Source organism: Erithacus rubecula, assembly GCF_903797595.1.
Source record: "Erithacus rubecula genome assembly, chromosome: 3".
NCBI lineage: Eukaryota > Metazoa > Chordata > Aves > Passeriformes > Muscicapidae > Erithacus > Erithacus rubecula.
This window is the reverse complement of record NC_136689.1, coordinates 15,252,660-15,271,679: the sequence shown is the minus strand read 5'-3', so window position 1 is coordinate 15,271,679 and position 19,020 is coordinate 15,252,660. Positions and strand designations below refer to the sequence as shown.

General features: G+C 38.5%; 1 protein-coding gene across 2 annotated transcripts in view; it reads right to left on the bottom strand.

Moving 5' to 3' along the window:
* Window positions 1-3,141: 3,141 nt before the first annotated feature.
* Window positions 3,142-19,020, bottom strand: part of MPP7 (MAGUK p55 scaffold protein 7) — a 145,938-nt gene continuing 130,059 nt past the window's right edge. For both annotated transcript variants that reach the window (XM_079299632.1, XM_079299633.1), the window contains 6 exons: window positions 18,824-18,994; window positions 12,324-12,404; window positions 10,464-10,557; window positions 9,267-9,375; window positions 7,709-7,852; window positions 3,142-6,318 (listed from right to left, as the gene is read on the bottom strand). In XM_079299632.1, the coding sequence (XP_079155758.1) occupies window positions 6,139-6,318; window positions 7,709-7,852; window positions 9,267-9,375; window positions 10,464-10,557; window positions 12,324-12,404; window positions 18,824-18,994 (779 nt within the window). In that variant the 3' untranslated portion in view covers window positions 3,142-6,138. The remainder of the gene's footprint in view (window positions 6,319-7,708; window positions 7,853-9,266; window positions 9,376-10,463; window positions 10,558-12,323; window positions 12,405-18,823; window positions 18,995-19,020) is intronic.

The window sequence follows — 19,020 nt, the reverse complement described above, 5'->3', positions numbered from 1 at the left end:
AGATCTGACAGCCCCCTTAGGCCAGCACTGCCCCTGTGCCAGCTGGTAGGAAGAGCTGTGCACAGTGCATCTCCTTGCACCTTTCCACTGCTCTGCCATCTCTCCCACTTCTTTCAGTGAGCTCCTTTGAACCTGGGACTGCGTCTTCGTTCCATGTTCATTTGTTGCCTCATGTAGGCCAGCCTGTTTTTCAGGGTGGGGCTCCAGAAGTTGCATCAAAGTCCGTTTAGTGGAAGTGTAAACCATACAGGGCATGCAGATCTCAGTGGAGTGGTCTCACCCCATGCTCACATCTGGGTAACTGCCCCACCATGAATGCCAGCCTTGATCATGAAGCATGACTACTCCCACCGACAGGTTAAGACCAATTTTAAGGCACTGTTGTTGCTTAAAAACAAGCCACTAATGGAAATCTGAAAAAGGGAGAGGACAAACCAGGAAATGTCCAGAGGTCACACAGAGAACAAGGAGAACTGCTGCCACTGGGCATTGCCTTAAACAAAAACCCCTGAAGCCAACACTGGCTGCATAAAATTTACAATTGCTCCTGATCTTTTTTACCACACGCTGCTCTCATGCATCAAACAGGCCACAGGGACCTCTCAGAGCAATTTTGGTTTCATGGGACAAAACAGTGTTCAGGTGCTCTCCATCTGGAAAAAACACTAGCTCTTCACTTCTGTTGCAGGAACATACCACCCCTGTGTCCATTGGGAAGGAGGTAAAAGACGTCCTTGTATCAAATTTTTGATGTCTGTTTTTCAAGATCAGTTAATTGTTCCTTTTCTCCTCATGTGACTGAATTACTAAATTAAAACTGTACAAGGGTAAAGATGAAAACAAAGAATGAAATTGCCAATGATTAAACACAGTTTGGTAATCTTGAGTTAGAGCTGCGATCACTGTACTCTTGTTGCAAAAGTTAATGAAATTAAAAGAAAGTAGAGCAGCATCTTGGCCAATATCACCAGGATCTGGAGTGCTCCTTCTGAATACTACATTTCAGCTCCATAATCTGAACAATTTTAGCTTTATTTACTAATGAAGATTTACTGGTGCTTATTTTTATTTACCAAGGAAGAAACAGTAACTGCATCACATTTGCAGCCAGGTCTCTGACCTCCTGTCTGAAAATGCATTTTCAGGGTAGTACTTGCATTTGTAACATTCTTAGTTCATCTCTGCCATACACAAAGACCCTCCCTTTAAAACATATACCCAAAGCTTTTATGAGCTTGGGTATAATCCTACAGAAGCTTGTAATGTAATATCTTTGTTAAAACAGAAATCTAAATTTCACTTAAAAAATAATGGATGCCTTCTGGGTTTTTTTAGCATATTCAAGTTCTGAATATTAATATAGCTACTGAAAAGAGATCTAATTACAAAAGGAATTGTGACCTAGTTTTCTCTATTTCTTATCAACAAGTTCTCAGATACTGTTTGAGCCATTAGAACCCTCTTGGAAATTCTGAGGATATTTTTCGCCACATATTGAAATGTGTAGCTGGCAGCTTCTGCCACTGAGTCCTTAAAAATTTCTTTATACAGACATAAGTATACAAGTGAAACAAAAGCAAAACAAAGTCTCAAAAATCACAGAGATTTACCCTCTTTGTTCAAATGTTGGATTTCAGCTACAGAAAATACCATAGTATTTTATTATAGAGATGTAAAATCATTCCACAGAGTCTTCCAAACATCCAACTTGTATTTCAGACACAGATATCAAGAGGGGAAAAGTCTCCAGCTGTCTAGAACTCTGAATTCTCTCATTTGTACTGCCATTTAACATAAGACAAACTTTAAGACCAGACTTTAACTGTTTCCAAATGTTTTGGTGTGTTTTTCTGCTGAAAGCTTTAACTGTTATCTAGCACCAGAATTCTTAAACAACAAATACACCAACGTCTCCCCTTAATTTTGTGTTCAGACATTTTTCTGTTGAATGCTTGCTATCATACTTTAATCATGGTAATATATGATAAATACTTAATGACTCTGAGAGCAGAAAGATCCTGGGCAAATTTCAAGTACGAATGACTTCACGCACTGATACACAAAAAACTCTTAATCCTGTGGGGAAATTACTGTAGAGAGCAGTAGCAAAAATAGACTAGATTATAAGTTTAACTTCAAATCTCTGAAAAAACTATTCATCCATGAAACAGTCTCACAAAAACTAAATACGAGCTTTACCAAAGAAAAGATTCTCACACAGTAGAATCCTGAACTGAAGTACATGTGGGAAATGCAGATTCAAATTCAGTCTTCTCTCTAATCCTAGTATGTGTTAGGCTACATTTTTTTCCTGGAAAAGGCATAACACAATGCAAAAACAGTAACTGAGTTCAAGCATTACTTTTTTTGACTCCTACAAACGAGCACAACCTCCCATGGGACTTGTGTGTGGCCCAGAAGTTTATGTGTCTGGTGAAACACTCCGAGTCAACAACTCGGATAACGCTCCGAGACTTTGCAAGCCCAGACGAGCTGATATTTCAGTTTCATCCACTGATGTAAGCTTTTCCCCTCAGAAAGAAAATGGTTTATATAATGGGGTGGGCTACAGGAAAGGATAAACATCAGTTCTGAAAAAGAGTTTGGCAACAAAAATGAAATATTAAGAACTGTTATCCTTGTTCTAGGATGCTTTGTTTTTCCATTTAAGATAATTGGAGCATTAAAGTTAATAGACAGTCCCATGAAATAATCTATTACTTAGGCATTTTACCTTTAAAAGTAATTTTGTTCATCCTGGAGAAGGCTCTGAGGAGACCTTATAGCACCTTCCAGTATCTAACAGGGCTACAAGAGAACTGAAGAGGGACTTTTTTCAAGTCAGTGTAGCAATAGAACAAGGGGGAATGGCTTTAAGCTGAAGGATGGTAGGTTTAGATTAGATATTAGGAAGAAATTCATTACTGTGAGGGAGGTAAGACATTGAAAAAGGTTGTCCAGAGATGCTGTGGATGCCCCATTCCTGGCAGTGTTCAAGGGGGATAGGACTCAGAATGAAAAGTGTTCCTGACAATGCCAGGGGTGCTGGAACAAGATGACCTTTAAGTTCCCTTCCCACACAAACCATTCTAAGAGTCTATGATGTGTTATGGTGCAATATAAAACAAAGAAAAAAACACCTTTGGTGGTATATAATAATTTATTGTTTTGCATAAGAAGGTAAGATCAGATTTCAGGTAAGACATCAACCAAGGACCTGATGGTGAATTCAAGTATAGATCTTGGTACAATATTAAAAAATACTACCCTTTGTTTGACTACAGCAAACAGCTAGAACACAATAAAAACATCTGGACTTGACTGTCAAAACATACATTTCTCTAAAAACTCACACAGCACAACTTGAATATGTGGAATATTGGAAACATGTTTAGTTGTCTTCGTTTCCAAATTCTTAGGAGTCACAGGAACAATCCACCCCCCTGTTCCCCTTAGTATCCTAGAACAGTTCAGCACACAGACTCAGCAACCAGCATGATAAGCAGGCTCCTGTCCTGTTGAAACTGTTTGACTTAAGACATTTTTTCTGCCTACACCTACTGTCATCTCTGCCTGCCTCATGGAGAGCTTTGATTTTTAGCTTTTGAAGCTAAATAATGCAATAATGTTGATTTTTAAAGAGCACTTAGTTATGTAATTGAAAACATTTCTGACTCCTCAAAGACTGTGCACGTTTTACTCTGCTGGTTGGATCTATGTTTTTGAGATTCTCTTTCTTATGCAGGTGTTACTATTCAGGAATTAGGTCCTGGCTCAGAGACGGGGCAGGCAGCCATCGGTCTGGGAGACTCGTGCCAGGATGTGCCGCGGATCAGAGGGTCAGTGTCTCTGGGAATGCTGCAGAGCACCACCTGCTTACTGCTGCCCAGGACAGCTGAGCTGTGCACAGATCCTCCCAGACCACACCGACCAGGAATGGGAATTCAATTAATTTCAAAAAGACAGCAAAAACAGCCTGCAGCACAGCCAGAACTGTCTCTACCAGGGAGTTTGCAGATTATTCTAGCATCTACTTCACAAAGAGAAAAGCAGGTCCCTTATGCAAGCATGACTGTACCCCAGTGTTCCAAGACAGCCCGGGTTAGAAGCAATGTCAGTAGTGTTTTAGTGAGGACTAAAGACCCTCCTGTTGAAAATGGCCAGATCCTGAGAGATGCTGAGTGTCCTCTCCATTTCAAGAGATGGTGATGGCACTTGGCATCTCGCAGGCAGAGGCAAACTGACCCGCTGAATTCCATATCCCCTGAAAAATAGTCTGACTTTCAGTAATTTAAAAAAAATAGAAAATGTTTTCTCAACTCAGATAATCTCTATGCAATTAATTTAATCAACAAATTCCTATTTGTGTTACAAAAAAAGTTTAAGTCCACCAGGAAAATGGTGAAATTTGACAGAAGTTACAGTAGAACTGTTCAAGCAGAGCATGCATCCATACTGGGACTCAGTACATCTGTAACTTGCATAAACATTTCCAGACTCCTGGAGATTTTGCTGTTGTTTCTTGCATTTCATTTGTTTTATAAGACTCTAAGCCAAATGCAATGGCCCACACATTAAATACACATTTAGAATAAAACTGCAAAACCTCATGGCTTTATCAGCATTTGAACTGAAATAAAATATTTACATGGAATGTTGAGCTCCATTTACAGAGACTGTTTCAAATTACAGACTTAGTAATCTCTTTAATAAATGATCACATTGACAAGAAATTTAAAAACTTAACATCCCTTTTCAACCCTTTCATAAATATATAAAGTTTCACTAAATAATTTTTTCTTTAAACAAGAGTGCTATATTCTCTTTACAGATTAACATGAAATAATGGTTTCCTGTTTGAATGCCACAGATGGGATGATCTGAAGTCAGCAAGTTCCTATACACATTCTGTACTTATAAGACATATTCACAACACAACACACAGGTGTTACTTGGTCTTTACATCTGTACTTATTTCCTGCATATCAGTAGCAAGTAAAGAAAAATACTAAATTATCTATATTAAAAATACATCCTCTAATATACATCTGCTTACACTGACATCAAATCTTAAAATGAGGTTTCCAACTGCCTGACCAGTGACAAGGATGTTTTTTACAGTGAACTCTACAGCATTAATTTATTTTTGAGTGGAGACAAAATACATATTACACCACTGAAAAGTATTACTACAAACTCAACATTAAAAAGAATTAATCTCTTTCAACTGCTTCTCAGATGTCCGTGGTTTCCTCACTGTTTGAAAATTTCTGATGGGAAAATTGTTCTAAAGTGTGCCAAAAATATTTAAAATCAATTTAAAGTAAGCAAAAATTATTCTCTACTTTGTTGCTATTCATATCATTTTGACACTGATTTTACAGAAGTTTAATCCCAGACACTTTGAACTTATATACACTCACATTTTTTCCTATTTAATTATTCCTATGACTTTTCTTTGTTGTGCCACAGAGCATGCATGAAAGTATTTTCAATCCATGCATGCTCACAGCTGAGTGTTTCACTATTAAGCCACTGAATACATCTTTCTTTTCATGATTATGTAATTGCAAAGGAATATTTAAATCAGTCTGTACATGTAAGACAAGGTTCATATCTAGAAAAGTAAAAGCATATTAATACATAATTAAAACTGTGGTGTCTTCCTCATAAAAATGTTGGTCACTTTTGCCTGTTTCAGTTCTCTCAAGCACTGAAAGGTCAATAACTTCCAAGTGCTCATGTGCTCTTTCATGGGAACATGAAATATGCTTAAAACCACTGAAGTGCTGATCTCTAGCACCAATTTGTATCTACTGCAAACTCTGTGTTAAAAACACTCACCTTGGAAACACAGATGATGATACAGAGGTGTTTGGCAGTTTGCTACACTAATATTAGCTCACTTTATGGAGCACAGTAAATCTCTGGTTTAATCTGACTGTTCTGCCCCAAACCGTGGCAGCAGAATTGAAGACACAGGAAAACAAGACCAGCTCCAAGTGCATGAAGAGTATACCTGCTGCTCAGTAGAATTAAAAGCCCTCCTCCCAAGAAAATGACCATGGAGTAAAACCTAACCTGCCCAAGGTTTAGATGCTGATACAACATCAGAGGTTTTGGCTACTTAAAACGTTACTATGAGTGTAGCCAGCTGACAGGAACCCAGAAGGACTCGGTCTCCAACCTGTCAAAAGTTGTTTTAAGCTCACTGTAAGCTGTAGCGAGGTCATCGTTGACTATCACCTTGTCAAAAAGGTGGCCATACTGGCTCTCCATCACATGGGCAGACTTAATCATTTCGTGAAAATCTTCTTCCTAATAAGAGCAGTGCAAAAATGATCAGTGCACAGCCAGTCCATAGCAACACTGTATAAACTCCTGTATTAAACATGATCTAATCGCTTATTTCTTATCAGGAGATGGAAACTGGACTTCTAATTTAAAAAAAAATAGAGATTACCATTACAAGTGATTTCAGAGAGTACTCTGATGAGTTGACTCAGCTTAACAGGCAATTATTTCATCTCTCTCTTTATAATGACACAATTAGTCACTGCACAGTAATTAAGGAGACATTTTCTGTTAGCAGTACCAGTGGAAAATGTTACTTTGATGATACATTTAAAGTTTCAATATGTTAATCTCAGCTTGCTATTACCACACCATGAATTGCCGCAAAGCCCTTTCTCTTTCAAGAGCTTGGTAGGAGTCATCAGTCTATGCCTTGTTTGATTTGTCTTAGTAGATTTCTCCTCATGTTTGGGGAGGGAAACAAATCTTAGTAATTTGTTTAAAATTACTTTGAGAGATGAAACCTGTCCTTAGAAAGCAATGGCTGGAAGATTGCTCTTAAGAACAAACTCCTCTTACTTCTTAAATACCACAAACCAACATTTTCTTACAGAATGCAATTTCCAAACTTTTCCAAATGCACATTCTACAAAGATACAATCTGTAACTGTATCTCTGACTCACTTAGAAACAAAACCTAAAAAATCTTAAGTAACACTGAATGCGGAAAAATGATACACACTGTAAATACAGATAAACAGCTCTAATGATGATCAACTTTGCTATAGATTCAATTAAAATATTATTTCACTATATTACAAGGAAGCAAGTATGTTAATATTGGGTAATTGAAACTTTTTCTGACTATTGTCAAAAACCAACATTTGTTCCTTGCTTAGATATCTCTTCTTTTTCTTGCAATGTTCATATTCCTACAACATTTAAAAACCCCTCTCTTTCTCTTATCCACAAATATGGGCTTTTTATTAAAGTACTATTTATTTTATCAATTGGTCCTTTATATGTTCTTTTTCCTCTAAATTTAGACCCCTTAATACAGTTGATAAAACAAATAAATTCTTCTATTTGAATAGAAATAGAAAGCCCAGGTGCAAATTTTTTAAAGGAAATTCACAGCATTATCTCTCATAAAGATATGTTTGCACTGTGGGGGTTCTTTAATGACATAAAGTCAGAGGAGCATGAAAATTGCAAATATCCATGAGCATATTAAACAATGAAAACACCACAGTAAATGTGTAATTTGAGAGAGGCTGAGAAACAGCAAGATGCTCGTGTAAACCCTGGCAAGTGCTGTCAATAAGAACCAGTGGTCACCTGTACTTTCAAGGTAAACTGCTACTACAAAACTCTTAACAGGTTCTGATATTTTACCATGTCTAATTATACTTACTGTAAAGGGTTTTGCAGTTCCCTTATCATCTTTACTTGAAATAATCTTGGCATTTCTTCTGGTTTCTCTCAAACGGTCAAGTGATGGAGGTTTTATAAATATAACAAATGGTTTAAACTCATATGTCCTCAAGTGTTTCACTGTCTGGGAAGAGGAAAGATTTTAATTAATTAGTTTATTTTGCACAATGAATAATAATAATAAAAGAAACTCCCCACTGACCATAATAAACCCATAAAGCATTTCTAAAGCATCCTGCTCTGCTGACAGCATTGATTCATGTAGAGAGAATTTTCAGAATGGTAAAAAAACCCTTTCTCCAAGGGCGACCACTGGTCTTGATTTCCACATGGCTGCTGGTAAACCCCAGGAGATCTGGCAAAGCTTGAGCTGTGCACACTGGTGCCCCTGGCTTCGAGAGGATGGAGTGGAACAGCAGGTATTCAGGGGAGGAGGAAAAGTTCAACCCATTTTAGCAAGAATGTAACCACATCTTTCTGTACCCATGAAAATTAGCAGAAAGAGGTGTCTGTGACACTTGTTCACAAAAGGGCAATGATTTTTCTCTTCAGTACTATGTGCCCACCACACAACTCTCTGCTGTTCTTTTTTTCCAAGTGAGCTACGTGTGGTGTTAGAGGCAGGTCTGTGGTTCAGTTGCAGCACAGGGTGGATGGTCAGAAGCTTTCTATCCTCTCCACACTGCCAGGGTCCACAGGAAAATCCCATGTTGGAGTTTGGGATCCCAGAATGGTTCACAAGATTGGGTCCCCAAGAGAACTTAGTGCTTTGCAGGAACACAGGGCTGTATGGGACAGGCAATGGTCTCATCAGCTCCCCTCCTCTCCCAGCACAGGCTATGGCTTTCCTGGCCACTCCTTTGCCAGTGCAGCCACTGTCCTGCTCCCAGGGCACAGCCCCACATCCAAAACTGCCGCAGGAGCTGCACACAAGCTGCCAGGGTTCAGAAGCCATACACTGGCCACCCTTGGAGAAGAGATGCTTTGGCTTGGTTTAAAAAAACTAGTCCAGCTCCTAGAAGCGCCGTGGTTATTTGGAGCAAAAAAATTCCCACTGGAGCTGTTCAGCGGGGTTGAAAGACAAGGTCAATGCAAGAAAACTGGTTTAGAGAGGAATATTCTTAATAATTATGCAGCCAACATCACATTTAGTGCATTCCTTGATTCATGTCCACCCTGCATGGAAAAAACCTTGGCGTGAACGGTCTAGTGAAACATGTGAGATAGAGTTGCTGGACGCAGTGATAACACAAAACTGTTTTGAAATTGATAAAGTTTCAGAGACAATCTCTTTGCCCAAACTAACAGAAACATACATGGAAATACAGGAGCATTCTGTAATTAAATCTGGTATTATGCTGCAGGCTTAAAATTCCCTTATTTACTGGATGTATATTTATCTCTTTTCAGAGAGCCTTGCTGAGACTCAACAGTCATGCAGTGTGGGATAAAGTACACCTTTTTAGAAATATTTTTTTCCCAGAATTCCAGAATGTAATATGAGGAAGTACAAGAGTTCAGAAGACATGCTTACTTACATGAGGTTGCACATCCAGCAAACAAACTTTGTTTTTAGCTAGAACTGATCGAACAGAGTCTAAACTTGTACCATAGTAGTTGTTCTTATACTCGCCATACTCGATAAACCTGTGGCAGAAGGTGAAAAACAACTGGAATAAATTCCATTTTCTCCAGAAAAAAAAAACCCTTACCAGTTTGCTTTATAAGATTTAATTCAGGAGCAAAAATATTTTACTTTACATGAGAGTTCTACTGTGTTTTATAAAGGAAATGCTGTCAAGTACTTCAGCATGTCAATTTTAAGAAATCTTCTATTTTACTGCTTTCAAATCAGTAACACCTGCTTGTATTACAGTTAAAGAGAAAAAAGCACTGCAGTCCAACAGCCCACTAATGTTTTCCATCACCTCTTTTTCTGAACTAATGCAATGCAATAAAACAGTGGATAAGCTAAACAATAGAAACTACTGAAATTTCATTGCACACTACAGAATATCCAAATTCTCTGCCTCAGAAGAGGAGGAGTGATGACGGTGCTGGTGGAACCAAGGCGGCTGGTTATTTGCTATAAAAGTACAATCACTATTTGCCAGAAAAGCAAAGCACAGTTTGAAGTTTCAATAAAACCCACAGCTTTGTGTCTAATACACTTTTGCCCTCTGAAACTGGGACAGAATTTCAATCTACAGAATTTTACAGGCTGCTGGAGAGCATGATGCTACCATTGTCTCTTCATTTTACTTTACTTTCTGGAGGGTGTACAGGCAGGGGCTTCACTGTAGATCTCTAAATTCAAAAGCAGAGGAAGTGCCTGGCCTGAAAGAGAGCAGAACTATGCAAACATTGACCCAGGCACGTCTGCAGCACTTCCACAGCCCCCCTTCCCTAGAGCTGCAATGCTTCACTGCTATGACAGAAGTTGCTCTATTAAAAGAATGCTCCCCCATCCCAAACACCTGTGATTTCAGTGTCTCCTTGAGGAGACGAGGTACTGAAACTACTTATAAGCTTAGAAACTGTTGTGTTTGCACATACTGCTTTTTATCACTCTGTTTTTCCTCAGCTGCTTATATAACAAAATGTAATTTTAACACATCTTCAAATTACTGCAACTTATATCCACTTTGACTTATTATCTAAAATAACAAACAGCCCCATTTAAAAATAAACCATTGTTTTAACTGCAGTTCTAGTTAAAAGTCTCTTCAACATACTTGTTATTCTGTACATCTGTCTCAAACAAGTGCTTGGAAATGAAAATGTATTCGACACCATCACTTTCTTGGCTTCTCCTTGGACGGGTAGTGTCTGCAGTTTCATCATGTAAAAAAAAAAAAAAAAGAAAAGGAAAATATGCTCAAAACAATATAATTCAAACCAGTTCAGGAACAACTGAAAAGCACAAACTCTTTGTGCAATACTAAGCATAGCACTTTCCTCACTTCTGAAGCACATAAGGCAGCTCTGGGTCTGGTAGGCAGCACACAAGCACATGACAGGATTGAGTTTTAAATGCATGCAGGAAAAGCAGGAAAAAAACTATTGGACAAGTATCAGATTATCATTTTTTATTAACTAGTGGAAAAATCCAATAAAATGAGGACAGCTGAATAATAAAAGGAACAGCAGTCCATAACAATTACCCCAGCCTTGCCTCTTGTTAAACTTATTAGCGTATGCGACCATAAAGGGAAAGAAAGCACACCATCCTGATTCATAAAATGTTATGTTCATTAACAACTCTTGTAGCTATGGTAGGTGAAGCCTGGCAATAAAAAAATAGGGTGTGAACTTTATGTTTTAGTGCTTTTCTTTGTCTGGTGATCGAAATAGAATTATGTTTTCTTTCAGTAGCCTTGTATTATATGCACTTCTTACTTTCCCCCAAGTAGGCATAAGGGTTTTGTTTACAAATGAAACTTATTTGTGGGGCTGTCACTCATGATCAACAAACCCATTAAAACATCCCATTTCAAACAACTTGAATACTACAGCATCATGTATTCTTCACCACATATGGACAAACAAAACCTGCTTGCAGTAACACAATCTTAAATGCCATTTGATATATCACTTTTCTTCTTAGGCTGACACAGTGGGAACATTTCCAAGACAGGAACCCCAGTTCTCTCTCCAAGTCCTGACTTACTGAATTTCAGGGAGAGGGATTCCTTTACATGTTTGTTTTAACTTATAACCACAAATTTGGAAGAGGAAAGAGAGAAGGCAGCTTGATGAATACTTTTAGAGAAACTTTTAGAGAAATACTTTTGGGCAAATGATTGCATATACTTCAATGTGTTAAATATTTTGGGAACATCTAGCTTTTTTTTTTTGTTGTTGCTTTCAATACCCAGTTTATAAGCAAATATATGCAAAAGAAATTATTTGCTAAACTAAATGCATTTATTTTTCTACTCAGCAAATTCATTAATACATATACAATTCACAGAATATCTGCATTTGCAAAAAACCTGTGACAGAATCTCTCAAATTCAGAATGCTGGAGCCATATTTTTGAAGAATCCCTTCTCCAAATTAAAGAAAACCCAATAAAGTATTGTAGAAGTTATTAAAACACAATATTACTCAATTTTATAAAAATCTCACAACTTGGTGAGAGAGGAGAAAGAGTCTTCTAAAGCTAATCAAAGGGATTTAATTAATTTATTCACTGGATTAAACTGTTTATCATCAATCTTCATTTTTCAGCCTAACAGATAAAGGCCAGTTTGCTGAATGCAAGCATTGGTAACAGAGTACATTTCACTGCTTTTGAGCCAAATCCAGGGTGTTCTTCAGCTCAGTTTCATTTATTAAACCTCACTGATATCAATCATGCTAAACTTGTATTGAAAGTGTACTGCAATGCCTCTGAGCCAAAAAGCTCTATCAGTTTAATCAATGCTATTTAATACAGAACTGCAGCAGCACTTTTAAAAATTAGAAAAGTAATTTGGATGCCAAGCATGCATTTAGAGACTCAAATTTGAAAAGTGCCTTAAAGGTAATACAATAATAAAGGCCAATAATGCAAGTATATCATTAGAGAACAGAAGTGCATTTTTACTTACGTGGCACTGTCACCCCGTAGTGCTGGGTATCACTGATTAGCAACTTCCGTTTAAGTTCATTCAGTCCAACCCCTACAGGACCTGAAAGAAAGAAGTTGCCTTGTTTCCCAACAGCCAGTTCTCTCTTGTATTCAGGTGTATGTTCCAAAATAAGACTACATAGCCTATAACTGTGACATTACTGCCTTTTAACCAGTGATTTGGAAACGCCCATGGTTCCAGCCTCTCCTAGAATATACAGAGCTGACAAATTTCAGGGGATGCAGTTGGCAGCTACTCTGTTCTGACTTTATTACTGAGGAAATATCAGTGAAGAAAAGTTGCCAGCAAAGCTGTATTTCTTTTCTGCAGCAACTACCCTCAGTGTGCACCCACCTCCATCTCAGCCCTATTACAAATCCCTGCATCCTAACCTGCAGCTTTCCAGAACAAAAACTGGTTTGGCTGTTTATTTTGCCAGAATACCTCCAACTTGCAGATAAGAGGACCCCAGCTGACATGTGCAAAGTGTCCCCAAAGCCTCTGCATTCTGTGTGTGAGCAGGACCTCACTCCCTCCTGCTGCTGCATCCCTTGCCTGCACCAGAAGTCCCTGGGGACAATTGCTTCCACCTTCTCATGTCCTGGGAGCCCTGCTCCCTCCAGCCTCTGCACAGGCAGGAACACTGCCCAGCCCCTGGCTGCCTGTAGCTGTCACCATCTACCTTTTGATGGTGTGAGGGTGGCATTGCAAGGAGAGAGGAAGGAAAGGCAGCACGTGCCAGGTCACAACCCATTTGAGATGTTTGGGTTTCTTTCTTTCTTTGTTGTTGATTTTCTTTTAAACTGTGCTTGTCTCCTGCCTGCTGTCTGAACAGGTCCAAAGCAAATGTTTCCTTCTTCATGCGACTGCCAGAGACCACTCTTGGAAAGAGGATGGCAGGAAGAAACAAAGACTGCATGGAATTTTTTTGACCCGTCTCCTCCACCTCCACTTGAGTAGTGCTGTACTAGAAGCTACTGAGCAAGATGTTCCTCTTGGCTTTTGAGTTGTCCCTGATCCTTAGCTGTTTGCCAGTGGTGCCTCAGGTCTCTGTGAGGGCACTCTGTTCTGTGAGGTCTCAAAGGCTCCACAGGCACTCGCTGCCTGTCCCCAGGAGCCCTTCATGCAGGGCTCCAGCCAGCCTGCCCACTTTGGTGACAGGGCCACAGTGCTGTGTGAGCAGCAAAGGGAGCTCAGCTCTGCATGTTCTTACATTTCTGACAGAGGAGAGCCTTCATTTCTACAGAGCCAGGTCAACAGCAGAAGGCAAAAGAGAATGAGTCATTGAAACCATATCCCAAATAATGCAAGGATATTACCTGTGGTTTCAAGGAAAATTCTTGCATATCTAGTAAAAGTGACACATTTATATCAGGAGTGCTTCTTAACAAAGACATTTGAAACACTGTAACTACAAAACCTAACAAACTTTTCAATAAAATAGTGTTGTAACTGCCACTTACTAGTCAGAGTCCAAAAATAGACTGATGCTTCAGTACCTCCACATGCCTATCTGTAAAAATGACCATACACCCTCTCTAGAGTTGAAACACATCATGATGAAAAGCAAGTGCTTGCTACTTTGCTGCTACCCCCAGTATGGTCCTGCTGAAAATCTTAAGAGTTTCTACATTTAAAGTTTCTATGTGTTCACATCAGTTAAACAGACAACTACATTTCAAGTTCCATCTCTAACCTTCCTGTAAATTAATCTATCAGTATGTATAAATGTTTATTTAATATGGTGTACAGCAGCCTCTACTGGTGCATGTCTGCAGGGGACAGCAATGTGTTATGTAGATAATGGCATTACTTTTGTTATAATTTTTTTCCCTCTTAGTTTAGCTATTTAAGACAAATATGAACTTTTATAGGAAAAATAATTAAAACTCTTAATATATCCTAGCAAAGTAAACCAAACCAAATGCAATTCAGTTTTCAAAAAACATTCTATTACTTTTATGCAAAAAAGTCTTTCCCATCAAATCCACACAAATATTATTTCTTTGTTCTACATGCTGCAAAATCAACAGTTTTCTTTTAGTTCCATTGATATATATATATATATGTAGAGTCCAGGTTTCACTTCCTGAGACACATGCTTTGGAAACTCAGTTTAACTCTGTTTCCAGACCACAACATCACTACTACTGTCTCCTCTTCCAGATTAAAATTTTAAAATAATTTTTAAATTGAACTACTGAAAGGTGCAGATTCTTCTTTTCCTGTGCTGTCTTCACACAGTTCTCATAACTGTAGCCTATGGACACTGAAGGCTGATTCCAGCTCAGCAAAGCCATCCATTATGTGGATTTTTATACTACCTCTCCCAAGTGTAATATCCAGTTCCCTTCTAAATATTCTTTTCATTTTGATGCAGAAGAGTAAAAATGCCAGTTTCTAATAGTTATGGATCTGAATACAATTTGAAGTCAAAAAGAGAATAACGTGTCAGGATTTAAAAGGATAATCCTGATTCTTATAGTCAAATATAAGGCATGCAAGATCCATGGCTGTAGTGTAGTTTTGGTTTACCATAAAATCACCCCAAGCAGCAGTATTTACAGTTATGGTGATGGATTTAGAGACACTTTGTGTACTTTTTTAAAGGAACATTTGTGTTGTTTGCTGTTATATGTTAAGTCATGTTAATGGTCAAGTCCTGCACAAGTGGATTTTGATGCCTACTTCACTTTATTAAGAGACATCTGCAGAATTAAACTACCAATCATTAAAATTTGTACCACTCAGACATGTCTGAAGAAACTGAAAAAATCAAGTTTAGGTCTTGAGAGGATTAAGCCAACCAGCCATTCTTCACCCATAGACATATAATGAGCTCCTAGTAGTCTTTTGGAAAGAAAAGGAAAGTGGTTCTTCAGAACAGATTTGTGAGTTAAATGACAATGTCCCTGCTGGGATCACAAGAATCCAGTGGGTGACCTGCCTTGAGAGAGACTCTGTGGTTCAGTTCCTAGTATGCTACACATGCATAACTGACTGCAGTTCAGTGTGGTAAGAAAGGAGAACCTCATTATTTTGTGTTTCAGTACATTTTAACAAGCAGTGGGAGTGTACTTTGAGACCTGCTCTTCCCTGAAGTAGGATCAGTGAGTTCATACTGGTGTTCTCATGGGCAAAGCTAGGCACTATGTAACATCCTATGTATTTTTCCTGAACCTTGCTGACCTTCCCATGGCTTCAATCAGGAAGTTTTAACACAGACAGCAATTACAGGTCTCTCTCTTCATTGTCCAGTTAGTTTACTGAAAGTAGCATGGCCATGGTAGGCCATTTTCCTGCACTACTGCTGTAGATCAACAGGCCACTACTGAACATGTCAAAGCTAAGTCAGTAGATGTGGAGAGTTAAAAGGCCCTTTCATTTCATCCTCCTTTGCTCTGAAATAGACCTGGCTTCATCATAACTCCTTCATTATAAAACCAGAGGTGAGGGATTACAAGAAAAAAAATCTAAGGAATACAACAAATAGAAAGCTTTTGCAGTCCCAGATTCCTTTTCTTTGCAGTAGCAACTAGAAGCACATCTTTGTGGGAAATACTGACAGCCTCAGTCAGAGACAGAGGCTTTTCTGATCGTGCCAGGCACCAATAACAACTTTTCCTTTGTGGTTACACACCTCTGGTCCTTGCTTCCACTACTGCCCACTTTGGACAGAGATATCACCATGGGTGACCACAGCACCTGAAAGGCTCTGCACACCTCTGGTGATCATACTGCATGCACAGAACAGTGTGTGTTCTGGGAGACAAGTGCTCATGGTTTGTTACTGACAACTTTGCTTTATCCTACCCCTTCAGCTCTGGCTTAGCTGAAACTATGCCAGATAAACTTATTGCACATAGCACATTCATTCTATCTCTAAGGAAATAAAATTTATGCTACTCTGGTTTTTAAAATAAACTACAGCAGAAGATTCTGTGAGCAGGACTTTCCCCTCATTAATATAAGTGAAAATTCTAGTGACCAAATAATACATGTCATATTAAAATATTCTACCTTCGTCTGATAGGGGCTGTGAGGTATGTAACAGGATGCAGGCAACATTTGTGATGGAAGACTTTGAGGATTTCTTGGCAGTTTGGGAACACTAAGTCACTAAAAGCAGACTGATGACATAATATTGGATAATTTTGATTTTAGCAGACTCATCACAATCCTAACAACTAAAAGCACACAGAAATGTTTGTATCATTACCGCTTCAGATAACATGATTTTAGCCCCAAGGATTTCCAGAGCTTTATTCATGAACTTACATTTGCACACAAGGTAAAATCTTGACAAACTGGTATATTGAGCTAAATCTGAGAGTAGTGTGCATCATAGAACAGGCCTGAAATTACTGTATGTGCAATTGCGTTCTTTAAATTAGACTAGACCAATTTAAAATTAAGTGAAATTTGTTTCAAAGTTTTCAAACTCCCTCCTCTTAAAAAAAGGCAAAACCAAACCTGAATGTCCCCCTTTTAACAGTAAATTATATATTTAGACCAAGCATAACATAACAGACATCTAATGCCTCTACCAATTACAGCTATAAATTAATTATATGTTCCTTTCTTTCCTGCTACTACTGTACAAATTATATTCGATGTATTATATGGAACACTGCTACTGGCACACAAAAAGCTTTTAAAATGTGTTCACTTCTACTATACCTGTATTGCTTAGCTCTGCTAGTTTTTCCACATTTTGCCCAAGACATTTTTATGGTATTGGCCAGACTTAAGCTGCTCTTAATATCCAGAGAAAAAACATTAGAATTACTGAAGTCCGCAATAAATTTCTGAATTGCTTTTGTTACTGAAAAAGCACTCTTTCTTCATTTGATTTATTACAACAAAAATCAAATGGAATCTCTAGGCATTCCTTAGATCAGACATATGCAATTTGTTATAAAAAGTCTACTTATCACACTTTTGCACTACACTCTGTTGATGTAACTGTAAAATCAACTCAACCATGTTATTACTTGTTGTATATAACTCACAATCTCACAGTGATCACACTAGTAGGTGGCTGAATTTTAGTGCTGGAGAGTGACAAAACTGTTTATTAAAAACTCAATTTAATGTTCCCTTGGATATGAGCGATATAAAAACACAGCTACTCAACAGTTCCTAACAGTCTCTGACAGAGGGTCATATTTCCCTGCTCTGCTGCTTTCAGAAAGGAGGAAATCTTACTAATGAAGCATCAGCCCATGTGTTACTGCCAGGGAAACAATAATCAATGAGACATTACTCACTCACAGAGATGGTTACTCATTACTTATTGGTGCTCTAATTGTTACCTTTGAAAATATTAAGATAATGCACTTTCTTTTCTGGAGACTGGAGTAATGCATTTTGATTATATAATAAATGCTGGAAGGAAGCCATGGCAATGACAGATTACAGAAAGCTAATTAAGGATAATATGTTAAGTCTTCTGCAGCTATGCTTACATTCATCCTTGGCCTACAAAGGTCTACCTTACATCCACCTTTCTTACTATTTATCCATTTACTTTTTCTAACACAGTAGGTGGTTTGTTTCTTTCCACTTTTATTGTCTGTCTTCATTGACATCAGGCATTTATTCTGTTATTTTTTTTTTTCCCTCATAGATATATTGATTGAACTCTAAGAGTAGAATATCAACATAATTCTTTTGAGTTTTAGTACAGCTTGATTGACGCATTCAGACTTGTAAGTATGGTAGCTGTATTTTAATGTCATCTCCCCTTGGTTTAGGAAAGCCTTAAATACAATCTCCTAAAGCATCCTTATATGCAAGTTGGGATATCCTGTCTAGAAAGGTGGACTACTAGACAGGTGAAAAACTGCAGCATGTTCAGAGGGAAGGGGTAGTTGTTCTGTGCTCTACAACTCATTATAAGGGGAGTTTTCTGGGACATACTCCGTTTCACATCCATACCAATGACACAAAGTAGGCCCTTACAAAGCTTGGCCATGGCAAGATGGGTGAAGTGACTTGCTCAATGGTGGGGCTCCCATCCAGAGAGCTCCAGGCACAGGCTGGCACAACTTAGTGAAATTTGATGAGGATAAAGTTCTGCATTACAGGCTGGGGATTGACTGGCTGGATGAGAAGACCTTGGGGTTCAGGTGAGCAGAGCCAAGCATGAGTCCCCAGCTCTTGCTGGCAGCAATGAAGGGTATTGAGACTGGGCTGTATCAGAAAGAACCTGGCCCATAGACAGAGGGGAATGATGAAAAACGGAGGCCACCACTTTACTGAGGTGTGAGCTAAGACAGAAGACATCATGGGAAGATAGGCACCCAAAGTTGCTGCCATCAGCAACCTGCTTGGAACCTGGTGTTAATCTTGCTCAGTGGGAGGCTGGATCAGGTGAACTTCTGAGATCCCTTCCAATCTAAATGACTTTCTGGTAAGCACTGTGCTAATCAGCAGGTCTCTGTTTTACTGGGTCAAAAATAAAGAAAACAACTTACCAACCAAAACAACAAGCCTGTATTTGTCATTAGGTTGTCGTCTGTATTTTGCAACTTCTTCATAGGTTGGGATATCTGCTGTATCATATTGATCACTCTTCTTGCACTCATACATGGACTTGTTTGTTTTTTTATCTTTTCTGCTAAGACGAAAGCTTCTTCTAAAACCAGCTGCAGTAAGAACAGGGTTTTTTCAA